Consider the following 16,512-nt stretch of genomic DNA (forward strand, 5'->3'; position numbering starts at 1 on the left):
TATTAGTTCCTTTCTGTTGCTATAAAAAGATACCTGAGCCTGGTTAAATTATGAAAAAAAGAGGTTTATTTAGTCATAGTTTTAGAAGCTGAAAATCCAAGATTACGTGGCTCTATCTGTTTAATTTTAGGTGAGAATCCCCTTGGCTGAACTGCAGCATGTTGGATGGAATCTTAGCAAGAAAAAGAGAAATATGGGTGTGTGTGTGTGTGGCAGGGGAGGGTTGGGGATCCATAGGATGGTAAGAAAGGAAGACAGAGAATGGGAGAGGCCACTCTTTCTCTCTTTTTATAAAATTATTTTTATTTTACTTATTTATTTTTATGTGGTGCTGAGGCTCAAACCCAGTGCTTCACACATGGTAGGCAAGAGCTCTTCTACTGAGCTACCGCCCCCCATTCTTCCTCTGAGAGGCCAGCATTAATCCCCTCCAAGGGTGATGCCATAATGGCTGAATTACCTCCCATAAGGCCCCACCTCTTAAAATTCTACCACCTCTCAACATGGTAACTTCACAGCAGGAAGGTAAAACTTACAGTACATGAACCTATGGGGGACAAATCATATCCAAACCAGAGCAGTGAGTACAGGAGAGGAGGTGGAGCAGTGGGAGGAAGTAAAGAAGAGAAAGGTAAAACAAAAGAATAAAACTTAATGTCATTCTACCAAAGCCTAGTAGCCAATGATCTCTACAAACCCAGTTTGTAGATTAAAAAAAAAAATGACCTACATCCTCAACCCTTTTAAAATGTATTTAATTTTCACTTTTTTTGCAGGACTGGGATTTTTTTTTTTTTTTTTGGTACCGGGATTGAACTCAGGGGCACTCAGCCACTGAGCCACATCCCCAGCCCTATTTTTTTTTTTTTTAATATTTATTTTTTAGTTCTCGGCGGACACAACATCTTTGTTTGTATGTGGTGCTGAGGATCGAACCTGGGCCGCACGCATGCCAGGCGAGCGCGCTACCCGCCTTGAGCCACATCCCCAGCGCCCCCAGCCCTATTTTGTATTTCATTTAGAGACAGGGTCTCACTGAGTTGCTTAGCGCCTCGCCATTGCTGAGGCTGGCGTTGAACTCGCTATCCTCTTGTCTCAGCCTCCCTAGCCACTGGGATTACAGGTGTGCGACATGGCACCTAGTGAAACTGGGATTTTAATTCAGGGCCTCCTACATGGTAGGCAAGTGCTGAACTGTAGAGATACTCCCAGCTATTTTTTTTTAACTTTTCATTTTGAGACAAGGTCTTGCTAAGTTGCCTAGGGTGGCCTAGAACTTGTGATCTTACTGTCTCATCCTCTCCAGCAGCTGGAATTACTGCATGCATCACTGTGCCTGGCTTCAGTTTCTATTTTTTCAAATACACCCACTCCAATTAATCCTATTCCATTTTACATTTTTTTTCCATTCCTTTCCAACCATCCACTTATTTTCCTTATTGGTGGTGAAAAAGGAATTTGTTCATGCATTTGTTTGTTCACTCACTCAACAAATATTTAAAAATATCTACAAAGTGCCAAACTGTGTGGGGCACTGGGCATAGACAGCTTCCATTCTAGTGAAAGACAGTGATCGAGGTGTAGTCACAGATGCCATAACAAATAGATCTCAGTGGGTTAATACAATAAATGTCTCTCATCTGTTAAGTTTAGAGTTCCATACAGGTATTTTTGGCCCAGCCTATTTTTGAGTGCTCATTCAGAGTCATACTTGTGCTCTAAGTCCACTGGCAAGAACTAGTCACATGGCCCTGGCTAAATGCAAGGGCATCTCTGGAAAACACAATTCCCAGCGTGGAGAATGAGCCTTTGGTGATTAGCAAGCTGACTGTCACATGGGGAAAGACAGACAGCCACTGAATAAACAAACTGCTTATTATGTTAGAAGGTGTTACGTGCTTCGGAGAAAAATAAAGCAGGGAAAGAAATATAGAGTCTGTAGAAATATTTTAATTTTAAATAGAATGGTGACAGAGGGGCTCACTGGAGTGAGGAGTTGAAGAAGCCAAAGTGTGACTTGTGGATCTTAAAAAGGCCATTGGGGCTGGGGATGTGGCTCAAGCGGTAGCGTGCTCGCCTGGCATGCGTGCGGCCCCGGGTTCGATCCTCAGCACCACATACCAACAAAGATGTTGTGTCTGCCAAATACTAAGAAATAAATATTAAAAAAAAAATTCTCTCTTTCTCACCCTTAAAAAAAAAAAAAGGCCATTGTGGTTGTCGCAGAGCACGGGTGACAGAGGATATCAGAGAGGAGAGGAGGCAGGACTATGGTTTCTCCGAGAGAGAGTGAAGAGAGAGAGAGAGAGAGAGAGAGAGAGAGAGAGAGAGAGAGAGAGAAGCCTTTGGGACTCTTTAAGTAGTAGAAAACTGAGGTATGGTCATGGGTAATAGCGGGGAGAGAAGCGGGACATGATGGGGTAATTATCTGGTACTGCATGTGTCCATCAGATCAGGAGCAGAATACATCTAAATTAATGGAGGCTGAATGGCCTGTTTTCCTATATGGCCACCTATAGCTGTACATGGTCAGAGTGATCTGAAGAGAATGAAGGTCCGTTCACTTTAGGCTTCAGCACTCCTGTCCACCAACATCCGCTTGCCCTGGCAGCAGCTTGGTCATTCACTCAATGGATATTTGCTAAGCATCTCTGGATGTCAGGTCCTGGTCTAGGCATTGAGAGCAATAGGTTAGAGGAGGACTGTGCCCTCAGGGAACTTGTACTCTAGCGGGCAGATAATAAACAGCAAAGACATAGCAAGATACTTTCTAATATGAGGCAGGATCCTGCAGAGTGACCTGCTTTACTTAAGGGATCACAGAGGTCCTCCTTGAGAAGGTAAACCTGAAGGATGAAAAGATGATGACAGGCAGGAGATTGGGGGAACAGGATTCTGGCAGTAAGGACATGTGGGGAACTGCAGGGGAAGACAGAAGGTCAGCCTGGCCCATCTTGCAGGCTCTGGGTTTATTCTATGCATGATGGAAAGACTTTGGTAGGTTTAAGGGGAGGAGTCACAAGATCTACTTATATTTCACTAAGGTCACTGGGTTGGCCACAGGCTTAACAGACTATAAGGGAAGGGGTGGGGTGGGGCGGCAGAGGGAAGAAGCATAGGTAATAGGTAGGGTCTTAGACAAGGATGGGCGGGGACACACACTGAAGGTAGTAAATAGGTCAGGTGATCACTTGAATGGAGCATTTCTTTAGGTCAAGGCCTTTGCAAGCAAAGGAAGATTACCAAAGAAGCATGCTTGAGAGGTCCAGTCCTTGCCCTGATTTTGTTAATGTTTACTTATAAGGTAGCTCAGACCTCATCCTTAAAGGTGCCATGTAAACACAAGACAATCATTAAATCAGTGCATACCAGTGGCTAAATAAGTGAGAACTGGGGTATGGGGGAAAGAGGACTTTGGAGCTGCATTACAGAGGTCTGGGGTGGGAGGGAGCGCTAACTAGCCCCTCCCTAGTGGCTACAGGAGCTTTGAAACTCTTAAAAACTTGGCTGAAGGCTTCAGTTTCTCAACTCATTCTGAGCTTCTCAGGAGCTCAGCGAAGCAGTGACTCAGGGGAGGTCCCTCCTCTGCAAGCCGGTTCTCAGTGGCTGGGAGTGACTCACCTGCTCCCTCCCTCACGAGTGACCCCGCGCCAATCCCTTAATGAGTCCACACCTCACTCTTCTCCTCTGGCCAAGACAATTGCCAGGTGGAGTTTTTGGCTCCCCGGGGGCAGGGCTTGTGTCTGCAACCACACAGGTTCCTAAAGAGACTTCTGGTAAGATCCAGAGGAGTGCAGAACTCTAGGGCCAACCTAAGGTCCTCCCCAAGCACCGAAACAGGAATGCAGTGGAGGCGGGGTTAACGTTGGTACCCGCGATTTCTTCTAATTGCAGAGCCGTTCAACAGCATTTTGTACCGAATACTTTGATACCTCGGAGCATTTCTTTATTTGTTTTTCTTTCTTTATTTTTGGTTCTGGGGATAGAATCCAGCACCTCGAGACAGACTAAATACCCACTCTATCACTGAGATACACCCTAGGTCCAAAAGTCTTGGAGAATTTCTTTTGGACATCTTTTTGTATAACAACACTTTCTTGGGAAAATAAAAGGGGGGAAAAACAGCAACCAGAGCAGGTCTCCAAAGTTAGCAAAGCGGACACCGGAGGCTCTAGGAAGAGAATGTGCGTGGATTGAAGAACAAACCTCTGTTTCTGGGGGAACCTAGACTACTGGATTGATGCCGGGGTCTCTGCGACCCTAACAGGCGAGAGTGGTGAGCCCAGCAGATCGTCCGGGTTTCAGCCGGCTCGGGTTCTACTAGGAGGGCCCCGGGTCGCAGCAGGGCGACTCCGTATCCCCCCCCCTTCCCCGCCCCCAAGCCACCGCGGCGCCCGCGCTCCACCCCTGGCCCCGCCGCCTGGGTTCGCTGTCCTGTAGGAACCAGGCAGGTGGACCGCTGCGGGAGCACCCTTCTCCTAGACCCTCCCGGGGACCCTCCCCCGGGCCCGGTCGCGCCTCCGCGCCCCGCCCCGCGCCCGCAGTGGGCGACCGAGTTACCTGCGCCGGGAAGTCACAGTCCACAGCCCGGACTCTTAACCGGGAGGGTCCCGCGGAGCCCAAAGCCACATTCCAAGGGGAGGGGTCCCTACCTCTTTAGAGGGTCGCGGATCACATTACCGGCCGAGAGGAGACGGCGAGAGGCAGAGTAAACAGGGGGTAAAAGTTGCATTTAGCTTATTCTTTTTTTTTTTTTTCGGTTTTCCCCCAATCGCGCTTCGACGGCTGGTTGACCCGGGGATCCGGTGTCCGCCCAGTTCCCGCAGCCCGTGGCCCCGGCACGGCTTGCCTGCACGGAGGCCCCTTCCTGCCGCGCGGGTGCGGGAGCGGTGAGCCGGGCTGAGGGCGGCCCTGGCGACCCCCGCGCGGCTGTCCCAGGGGCGGGAAGCGCGGCGGCCGGAGCCCGCGCGGCGCTCGGAGCACCGGGAGCGGGTCGCTCACTTGCGTGCGCATAAATCAGTCAGCGAGCGGTCGCCGCCGCCAGCGCCAGGGAATCCTCGGGCTGATTGAATGCAGACGTGGGGTGTCTGCCAGGGCAGGAGGGCGGCGGGGCAAAGGGAACCGGCGTGGAGGCCACGGTGGGGGAAGGGAGGCTAGGACCAGGAGACAAGAGAAAAGCCCAAAGCCACATTTTTAACCAGGGGCTGATTTTGAAATGCAAACTCCCGCGGGCCGGGAGGGGGCCGGGCCGCGGGCACGGGGCCGACGGGCCACCCGCGGCAACTTTCCGGCGGGAGGTGCGGCCGGAGGGGGCGGCGCCGGCGGCGGGAGGCGGGAGTCGGGGGCCGAGGGGGGGGAGTCACTTTAAAGGCTCTTTCTTACCCATAATGCTTTGTGGGGACGTTGACAAGTGGATCCAAGATGGCGTAGAAAGTAATGACAGGTAAGTCCTGACTTCCCCCTTCTCTGCTGCCGGGGCCGCTCCGCGAGCCGCCCGAGCCTTCTGGGTAGGGACCCTGACTCCCCTCCGGTGCCCTGGGCCCCGGGCGGCGCGGCCCCGGGGCGGGCCGGGGTCCTGGGCGGCCCGCGGCGGGGCCTGGGAAGCGGGGCTCTTCCAGGCGAGGCCCGGACGCTGGGGCTGTTTACAGCTTCTTCCCGTCCTCTGTCCCCTTCCCCTCCGCTGGGGGCCACGGCGCCCGGGGCCCAGGCCGAGGCGGGGCCCTTGCACCCCCAGGCCGGGGGCCTGCGGGCAGCTGCTTCCTCACGGGCCACTCCGGGAGGGGGAGCCGAGCCTTGGAGCACGCTCCGCGCCTCCGGGTCGCCGCGGGGGGTGGGGAGCGTGCGGGCCTCCCACGCCCCGCTCGATTCCGCCCTCCGGGCTCGGACTTCCACCCGGCCGGGGCGGGGGTCTCGGGGGGGGGGCGTCGGGAAAAGTGGGTCAGGGGTGCGCCCCCTCCCCCGCGGAGGGCTCAGAGCCTAGGGTTCACTTTTGCCCCCTTCCCTGCCCCCTCCTCGGAAATGCTCACTGGCCCCCAAGCGCATCAACAAAAATACAAACAAGCTCTCTTCCTGGAGATTCCTCAAGAGTCCCCTTTTCAAGGGCTCTGAAGACTGCAGCGTTTCTGGAACTTTGATTCCTCTCCCCCAGTTTATTTGAGCTTTCTGCCCCCTGGCCTTTTTGCCTTTGGATAGGGCTGGAAGCCAGGTTTTCGGATACTTCTTGGATTGGGATCTTTGGGTTTTGTTTGCGACTCAAGAATTGCCATTCTTTTCTCCCTTACAACTTTTCAGGCAAATCATTAATATGATAAAAAGTGTAACTCTAAAGGTAGTGGATTCCTGGAATGGGAGAAGGAGGAAGGCGTTGTCTTGGCTAGTTTGTACTTAATTTTGCCCTCACTTAAACTCATATTAATGAGGTTTCTTCTTTTTAATTCTTTCAAAAATTTTTTTTGAAACTAAGTGCTGACAAAAGATGAACTTTCTTATGTTTTTGATTTTTAGAGCATTTTATAATCTATTCTTTTATCTTTTTTACCAAAAGGAAATGTTTTCATTTTAAGGCAAAAGAAACATTCATTTGCAAAGCTGCAGACTGTACCATTTTTGTAACTTTCCATGTGAAATTTAGATGCCCTTTCACTTCAGACTGATAAAATGTTTGCCACTGATAATGTCCATTACTGGTATTGTATAGACACATTTTACTTTTCTATTTGCCTCAGGAATTGGATGAAGTGATTGATCACTAATGAACTACAGTGCTGGTGAGATGTGTAAGGTGAGACCACACAGTTAAACATGATTTCACTTGTTTCCTTCTATATTTTAATCAACTTATAAGAGTAAGGCTGAAACTAAGTAATTTGATGGGACCATCTTTATTTTCCAAATATGTCACTCAGTCAAATGGGGTATGAGCAGGGCTAGATTTAGAAAGGAAAAATGTGTCAAATATACCAATCTTTTTCAGGACTCCAACATACTCAAACATAGTAGAGTTTATCCAGAGCCAAATGTTATTTGCAGCTATCCTTGATCAGTGTCTTCTCCAGGGGTAATTATAGTTTGCCTCTTCAAATTTCTTTGTGTAACTTTAATTGGATGTCTTAATTTTGCTTGTTTTGATGTCCACTGCTTACTGTACATTGAGTGTAAGTGATTATGTATAAGGGACTTGTGTTTCCACAGTTTGTGGGACTTTTGTAAAGTATACCCATTCCATTGGAAATGATTATTTTAGGCAAGCCAGTCACTTATTTTATTTTCTTGTGGTATTGGGGATGGAACCCATGGCCTCACACATGATATTCAGGTGCTCTATCATTAAACTATATTCCAAAGCCCTTGGTTTTAATTTCTGAAAAATGGAATAGTACTTGTGCCTAATAATTATTTAATAATTATTTTGAAATGAAAATGATATGAAAGTGAATCCCACCCAACTTATTAGGGATAAGACTAGTTATTATTTTCTGGTCATATATGGTGTATGAATTTGTAATATTTTATTTATTTTAACTTATCATGCTTTGAAATTAAAGGACATTAATATAGCATGAGTGAACAGCTTACATTCAGTGCTATGGAGAGGGAGAGTTTACATTTTTCACAATCAGTTTTCTCACCTTGAGAAATATCTTATTATATTTGGTTCAGAAAAATGTAAGTAATTTTGGTTAATTAATTGGTTATTGCAGGGCTTTGTCCCATCCATTAACACATCTGGGCCTCTGGACCTTGAAAGCCTCTCATGAACTTTTCATACCTATTATAACATCTATTGAAGAAGAATAGGCTGTTTTATTTCATTTTTCTAGATTGAGATGTATAATTGACATTTTGCCTTACACATACGTGTGCACCCACCCACGCAACCTTGGGAAAGAAAGGTGGACACAGACCAAGATTGTTTTGTAAGTGCACATGCCACATTAACTTGGGTTTGAAACTCAGCAGTGCTTATGTGTATTACATATAATTTTAATTCTTATTCTTGGCAGAGCAAATGTAGATTTTTGAATTTATTTTCAATTTGCAGGTAGAAACATATTCTTGCCTTAAACTTCCCAGTTTGAACTTTTCATCTCATTTTTTTGAAACTTACAGATTATTCTGTGGAAAGGAACCAATGATCTGCCTTTTGCCTATAGAGATGTTCCTTTGTAGTCTGAAGCTGAATATTTAGTATTTGGTAATCTTGTATGGCTAGTGTTGAACTGTATCAGGATATTTCCATAGCCTTCACACATGAAGACTGGTGGGGTATTCACTTCAAAGTGAAGCTAATGTTTGGCCACCAAACAACTTGTTACACGGAGTATTCTAAAGTGGGAAATACCATAGTATTGAAGGTTATGGTGGAGTACAAGTCTGTGTCTTTGAGCTGAATAAAGACATATCTTTTTTAGTCTGTCCTTTTGGCTGGTAAGCTAGGACACTATTTTTAGGTAAGGCTGTATTTTTTGAGAGTCAGTAAGTACAGTCCTGAACTCCTTCATCAGCTGGCAAACTTTAATTTAGCAATTATTAGCAAGAAATTTCATTTTCTATTAGCATAAATATTCAGTTTATCTGGTCTTAATATCTGTATACATTCATGAACTGTCTAGTTTTTATTGGCGAGGGAATGATACCAAAACAACAGGAGAAATCATTTCTCCTTGCAAAGGGCCTTGTGTAATTTAAAAATTTACAGAATATTCATGAAAGGCTAAGAATAGTGCAGAGGGACCCACAAGTAAGTAGACCAGATCTTATAAATGCATCGGTGTTCTCTGTTTAAGAAATAGGGTTGGCATTAATATTGAATGCATGATTGTCCATCAGACTATATTTAAGATCCAAATACAGGCCCAGTATAAGAAATAAGGTCCTTTGCCTGTTCCAAAAATATAGAAAAAATTGGGCCAAGTTTTTCAACAAAAATTCCTCAAGAGTGGGAAGAACTGCTTATAGCGAATTATTAGGATTGCTTATTTTCATAAACTTAGGTAAATGTATTTGCAAGTGTAATTAGATTTCTAAGTAATATTTTGAAATATTTTCTAGAAATCTCATGGATGAAGAGTATGGCCAGACTAGCTTATGATTCATTTCAATTCATGGCTGTGTCAGGGTTACTTCTGTGGCATTGACTACAAGAAGTACAAAACACGATTGCCTTATCACTTCCAGGGTGGCTGGGATAATGTTTTAAGTCATCCTGAACCTAATAGAGTTAATATTCCTCTTTTTTTTTTTTTTTAAAAGAGAGAGAGATTTTTTTAATATTTATTTTTTAGTTTTCTGTGGACACAACATTATTTTATTTTTATGTGCTGCTGAGGATCGAACCCAGCGCCCCGTGCATGCCAGGCGAGCACGCTACCGCTTGAGCCACATCCCCAGCTTCAATATTCCTCTTGTTAAGACTATTATAATATGAAGACTTTGTATATTTATGTAAATGCTTGTATATGTATAATATATATAAACACATATATATCATATGATTATTTTATTAAGCTTTTAATTATATAAAAGAAATTCAGAGTTTTCCAACCTAAAACCAACAGTCATACCAACTTTTTTTTACTTTTGTAAATTGTATTGGGTCCATTTCTCTAAGAGCAGGAAATTGATAAAACAAAGTTTTCACAGAAGATAGCAAACAGGCAAATTCAGATGTGCCAGAAATACTTAAAATATAGCACAGAAATAAAAATCACAAACATTCATGCTTCAGAATGGGTTGGTCAAAAAATATGCCATGCATTCTTTGAAGTATCTGATGATTAATAATTTTTTTTAATCCAAAGCAAAATGAATATATAAACTTTATGATTTTTATTTCTGTGCTGTATTTTAGGTGTTTATGGCACATCTGAATTTTTCTATTTGCTTTGTTTTGTGGGCTGGGGCTGTGGCTCAGTGGCAGAGTACTTGCCTTGCGTGCGTGAGGCACTGGGTTTGATCCTTAGCACCATAAAAAAAAAAAGAAAGCTAGTAAAATAAAGGCATGCTGTCCATTTATAATTACAAAAAAATTGAAATAAAAAATTTCTTGTTATGGTAGAAATATTCATGTCAGTAGGCAATATGTGAAACTAATGTAGTAATTTTTTTTTTTTTTTTTTGGTGGTGGTGGTGATCAAACTCAGGGCCTTGAATTGCAACCCCAGCTCTTAAAAATTATGTTTATGCTAAAATCATGCATGTGCCAGGTGTGAGGCTGAGAAAGGGGGATTGCAAGTTGGAGGCCAGCGTCAGCAACTTAGTGAGACCTTGCCTCAAAATAAAAAATAAGAAGAACTGGAAATATATGTAGCTCAGTGATAAAGGGTCTATGAGTTCAATCTCTACTACCAAAAGGGGGGAAAAACAAAAACAAAAACAACCAACAAAAAAACTCCATGTATGCAATGGTAAAAGAAGTTGAGTGTACCTAATTATGTAAAGTAAAAAAGGCACTCTCACAAAAAAAGTCCTTTGTTATCTGCCCTCTTCTAATTCTGCTACCTTGTGCTAACTATGGTAAAGAGCTGGGGTGTCTAAGTAAGTCCCATTTGTTGATTCTTGTTATTAACTCTTGTGCTATGGGTGTCCTATTAAGGAATTTGGAGCCCGACCCCACAATATGTAGATCGGAGCCAACTTTTTCTTCTATCAGACGCAGAGTCTCTGATTTGATATCAAGCTCCTTGATCCATTTTGAGTTAACTTTTGTGCATGGCGAGAGAAAGGGATTCAGTTTCATTTTGTTGCATATGGATTTCCAGTTTTCCCAACACCATTTGTTGAAGATGCTATCCTTCCTCCATTGCATGCTTTTAGCCCCTTTATCAAATATAAGATAGTTGTAACTTTGTGGATTAGTCTCTGTGTCCTCTATTCTATACCATTGGTCCACCTGCCTGTTTTGGTACCAGTACCATGCTGTTTTTGTCACTATTGCTCTGTAATATAGTTTGAAATCTGGTATCGCTATACGGTATCGCTATACCGCCTGATTCACACTTCCTGTTTAGAATTGCTTTTGCTGTTGGTGAAGAGGTAGAAGGTGAGCCCCTGAGGCGTGTCCCTGGTGTCCCTCCTTGGCACGAGCTGCTTCTTAAGCCTAGAAAGTATGCTTTATTGATGGCTCACTTACTTACCAACTGGGGATTGGTATGATAGGAAAACGTTCTTAGACCACTGAGCTTGGTGAGGTCTCAGCCAGAGCTCCTTGGTCACATCCTGCGACAGGCACAGTTCCCTCTGCACTTTCTCACTGCCTTAGGTAGTTGCACCCACCCTAGTTTGCTTTCCTAGTGGCTCAGCAGGGCTAGAGACCTCAGCCTCTCTGAGTGGTGGGAAGCGCTTGCTCTGTGGCTGCTTGTCCTGGGCCTGGAAGATCCCGCCAGCCTGAGGGAGGCAGCCCATCCCGTCACAAGGAGAGGGACTTACAGAGTAATTATTCTACTCTTTTTACATGCAGAAATGTTTATTTAAATATTTTCAATTGGATTTTCTTTCACAGATACTGATTATACTTTCCAATTCTTAAATAAATAAAACTGTACTTGATTTCACTACAAAAAAAAATAAAAGAATTGCTTTTGCTATTCTGGGTCTTTTATTTTTCCATATGAATTTCATGATTGCTTTATCTATTTCTACAAGAAATGCCGTTGGGATTTTGATTGGCATTGCATTAAACCTATAGAGAACTTTTGGTAATATCGCCATTTTGATGATGTTAGTTCTGCCTATCCATGAACAGGGTATAAGAGAGGTAAATGGGGAGCCTACATCCTGGGAACAAATTTTTACTCCTCACACTTCAGATAGAGCCCTAATATCCAGAGTATACAAAGAACTCAAAAAATTAGACAATAAGATAACAAATAACCCAATCAACAAATGGGCCAAGGACCTGAACAGACACTTCTCAGAGGAGGATATACAATCAATCAACAAGTACATGAAAAAATGCTCACCATCTCTAGCAGTCAGAGAAATGCAAATCAAAACCACCCTAATATACCATCTCACTCCAGTAAGATTGGCAGCCACTATGAAGTCAAACAACAACAAGTGCTGGCGAGGATGTGGAGAAAAGGGTACACTTGTACATTGCTGGTGGGACTGCAAATTGGTGCGGCCAATTTGGAAAGCAGTTTGGAGATTCCTGAGAAAGATGGGAATGGAACCACCATTTGACCCTGCTATTGCCCTTCTCGGACTATTCCCTGAAGACCTTAAAAGAGCATGCTACAGGGATACTGCCACATCGATGTTCATAGCAGCACAATTCACAATAGCTAGACTGTGGAACCAACCCAGATGCCCTTCAATAGATGAATGGATTAAAAAAATGTGGCATCTATACACAATGGAGTACTATGCAGCATAAAAAATGACAAAATCATAGAATTTGCAGGGAAATGGATGGCACTAGAGCAGATTATGCTTAGTGAAGCTAGCCAATCCCTAAAAAACAAATACCAAATGTCTTCTTTGATATAATGAGAGCAACTATGAACAGAACAGGGAGGAAGAGCAGGAAGAAAAGGTTAACATTAAACAGAGACATGAGATGGGAGGGAAAGGGAGAGAAAAGGGAAATTGCATGGAAATGAAGGGATACCCTCATTGCTATACAAAATTACATATAAGAGGTTGTGAGGGGAATGGGAAAATAAACAAGGAGAGAAATGAATTACAGTAGATGGGGTAGAGAGAGAAGATGGGAGGGGAGGGGAGGGGGGATAGTAGGGGATAGGAAAGGTAGCAGAATACAACAATTACTAATAGGGCATTATGTAAAATTGTGGATGTGTAACCGACGTGATTCTGCAATCTGCATTTGGGGTAAAATTGGGGGTTCATAACCCACTTCAATCTAATGTATGAAATATGATATGTCAAGAGCTTTGTAATGTTGTGAACAACCAATAAAAAAAATAAAAAAAAAATAAATAAAATGTAGTTTTAGTTGTAAAAAAAAAAAAAGAGCTGGGGTGTCATTTAGCTTTTGGAAGACCTCTCTGTTCTGAATATCTGAATGTATATTGTAGTAGTAAATGTAAAGTGAGAAGTTTGTAGAGATGTGGTCACTGAACTAAGAGTTGGATGCTTTGCAGGGACTATTCTGTTCTTCTTTACTGTGATGTTAAGTTGTAATGATAATTAAACTGTCAGTTTAAGATAACTATGATTGAATTATTAAACACTCAGACAATTAACTTTGTGGTCAGACTGGTAAAGTTTTGATTTGTTGATCTTCTAAAGAAATATTTGTGAGTTAAGTCTATGTAATCTTGGGGAGGGTGGGTACTGGTGGTAATGAGTTACCATCTGTTGAATTTTGTGATAAGCTGTCCAGTATATTTACTATGTTCTTTTTATAACTCATTATTTCCTTTAATTCTAGTGACAACTGACAAGACAGTTGTTATTTACAGTTTGCAAAGGAGGAAATTTAGATTTAGATGAGAGCAAACTAATGTAACATCATAAGACCAATAAAGTAGTGGAGGTGGTGCTCCTTCTGGAAAGGCTGTGTTCTGCTGTCTTTGAGTAGTCTTTCTTATTTTCCAGAATCCAAGGAAATGTAGACCTGGAGAAATTGACTTGCCCAAGGTTATGTAGTTCAGTAGTAGCAAGGTTAAAGTAAGCTTTTATTTCCAGAAGCTTATCTTAGGACTTCTGGTCCACGGCTGGTTATGCTACATTTGATTGGCTTACTGTAGACCCAAAGAACAGGTGCTGTGAATAGTGGACAGTAATGTTTCAGAACTGATAGAGCAGCTAGTGTTGTTTTGTACCAAATAATTAAAAGCTTCCTTCTCTCTCTTTCAGAAATTATAAAGAGCTCTGATGGGCTATTTGGGTGATACCCAGTGCAGTGAACTGCAGGTGAGTAAGGTTTAGGAAAACATTCTCAATAGACAAAAAAAGAAAAACCATAATAATGCCTGAAAAAGAGCAAGAGAGACTTTATCTTGTCCAGAATGTCTGACCAGCTGGGCGGTGTGTAGACAGTAATCCCAGCCTACTTCCGAGGCTGTGGCAGGAGGATCACAAATTCAAGGCCAACCTCAGCAACTTAGTAAGACCCTGTCTCAAAACAAAAAATAAAAAGGACTGGGGATGTAGTTCAGGGATGGAGTGCCCCTACATTCCATTCCCAGACAATAAGGAAAAAAAAAGTGGTCAAAAGTGATGAGGTGGAGGGGCTCTGGATGTGGCTTAAGTGGTAACGTGCTCGCCTGGCATGCGAGAGGCACTGGGTTCAATCCTCAGCACCACATAAAAATAAAATAAAGATATTGTATCCACCTAAAACTAAATAAAAAAATAAAACATTAAAAAAAAATGATGAGGTGGAGCCGGGTGGAGTGATACAGGGCTTAGTGAAGCTGTTATAACCTGGGATGTGGACCCAACTGACTGGATGATGAACAAGCCTTGAAGACTCTGCCTGCTGCTTTGTCAGACTAGTTGGAAGAGAAGTTCCAGTAGGTTAATCTTCCACTTCTGTTCTGAATGAGTAACTGCACTGGGGCTCAATCTGTCTGCATGTGATTGGAACTAGAAAGGTCCTTTAGCTTTTGTGTCAACATTCTTGAGTGCTAATCACTCTGTGCTCTGATTAACTTGGTTAAGTGTTTAATTGTTTTTCTTGTTATCTGCCATGAGCCTTGGGTCCTGAATGACTATATGTGCACATTTTTGAGAATCTAAACACTGAGAATATATCACTAGAAACTAAAGGTTGGACTTTTTTTTTTTTTTTTTTTTTTTTAATTTGTTTCTTTTGCCTTTATTTCTGTGAAGGTTGGACTTTTTTACTAATGGTCTCACTGCTTCCATCTGTGCTATCAACACTTCAAATTATTTATCTTTTCCTGAAATACCTGCTAATTAAAGACAGTTTATTATTTCACACTAATTAATCTTCTTGGTTTATTATAATCTTAGTCTTTCAGTATTAAAAATATAAAAAGGTAACACTGCAAAAAAAATAGAAGCCTTTCCATGTTATCCTTGTGAGGCATCAGTGCTATGTTTTTTCTTTCTTTTGGCACTGGGGATGGAACCCAGGGCTTCCTTTATTCGAGGCTGGGGCGCTGTATCACTGAGCTACACTCCAAGCCCCAACTTTATTTCTTGTTGTCTTTTCAACACTAGTCTTTTGTTAGACATTGCTATCTTCAGAAAGCTTCAGCTCTTACCTAACTTGCCATCTTGCCTTTTGAACTCTGGCTGGTAAGAGTTTCAAGGACCTTGAAACTACTAGCTGCTGAGGTCTGGGGTCATCATGACCAAGGGGAGCGTGAAAGCTCCACGTGGAGGCCAGAGTGAGCAGTGGAAGGGGCGGGTTGGTCTCTTCTAGAGGCCTGGTGGCTCTCTGTTTCCTAAGTATGCTAAAATTTGGAACTCTTTTTTTTTTCCCCCTTTTTTTGGGGCAGTGATGGGGATTGAACTCAGTGCCTCGTGCATACTAAACAAACACTGAGTTACATCTCTAGCCCCTGCTGGACTTTCTTAATGTTAAATATGTTGATATTAAATAAATTGTCCACAGTTGGTTTCCTTCCTGGCATTCCATTTTAAAATTACATACCTTTAATTCATTTTTAATTATAGTATATAATAATATGATATTTTAAAAACTTATTAGATTATGAAACATTTTTATGTAATAGGTTTCAGAGTTTATGTGGAAAGGTTGCAGAAATAATCTTATCAAATCATGCTCCCATAATTTACCTAAATTTTTTATGTAGTTATTTATGTTGCTGGATAGTTTTCAGTTAATACTTTAATGTACCTTATTTTAGATATTACTGTTTTTTTTTCTGACTAATTATATCTCTAGGATAAATTTTGGGTTGTATTATTAAAGGATATGAATATTTTTATGGCTTTTGATGTATATTGTCATACTGTTTTCAAGGGTGTTATACCAATGTGTATTCCTAGCAGACATCTAAGTATACCTATTTTACTATGATGGGTAGAAGTCCATTTTTCCCCCCAAGTTTTTTTGCTAATAGTGTAAAATGGTACTTGTATTTAATCGATCCAGAATGTTGAATTTAACTAATTTGAGTCTTGTTTATTCATATCCTTTGCTATATTATGTGGTAAACTATTGGTATGGTCTTGGTGGGGTGGTAAGGCAGGTATAATCAGCAAACGGATAGGGAATTATTAGAAAGATAACTACAGCATGGTCAGTAAAAGTGTTAATAAGAATTTGGTCTCAATGGTAAGTGATCTTGGGAATGTAGTGGGAGGGAAGAGATGGATTATTCCAAGATTGACCTCAGCAAATATTTGTTGGTGTTCACTGATCTCCATATGCTGTGTTGTGTCCTCTGAGTGCTTCTCAAATTGTTGTCAAGGCATATGTTGGGCTGAAGGAGAGGACTACTTGATTCTTAACCAGTTAGGGGTACTGGCTTCTGTTGTCCCTTTGTGGCTGCTTGTAGGGCTGAGAAGACCACTGCTGTCTAGGACATCTTTAACTCATGGCATACT

General features: G+C 42.7%; 2 protein-coding genes across 4 annotated transcripts in view; one reads left to right on the forward strand and one right to left on the reverse strand.

Moving 5' to 3' along the window:
• Nucleotides 1–2,426: 2,426 nt before the first annotated feature.
• LOC308636373 (uncharacterized protein) lies at nt 2,427–11,403 on the reverse strand (the record flags this gene model as incomplete). Its single annotated transcript, XM_081271784.1, has 5 exons — nt 2,427–2,670; nt 3,622–3,761; nt 4,653–5,153; nt 5,383–5,976; nt 11,275–11,403. 3 exons carry the CDS (start codon nt 11,401–11,403, stop codon nt 4,998–5,000), a joined length of 879 nt encoding a protein of 292 aa, XP_081127910.1. The 3' UTR covers nt 2,427–2,670; nt 3,622–3,761; nt 4,653–4,997.
• HELZ (helicase with zinc finger) overlaps nt 4,591–16,512 on the forward strand; it is a 168,462-nt gene continuing 156,540 nt past the window's right edge. For 2 of the 3 annotated variants that reach the window (XM_081271909.1, XM_081271911.1), the window contains exons 1-3: nt 5,360–5,443; nt 6,726–6,781; nt 13,825–13,881. The gene's annotated coding sequence lies outside the window, so the exon portion shown is untranslated. Of the gene's footprint in view, nt 4,720–5,359; nt 5,444–6,725; nt 6,782–13,824; nt 13,882–16,512 lie in introns of those variants that run through there. The other variant, XM_081271910.1, reaches the window with a different exon arrangement.

Source organism: Spermophilus citellus (genome assembly GCF_964194105.1).
Source record: "Spermophilus citellus genome assembly, chromosome: 17".
NCBI classification, from domain to species: domain Eukaryota; kingdom Metazoa; phylum Chordata; class Mammalia; order Rodentia; family Sciuridae; genus Spermophilus; species Spermophilus citellus.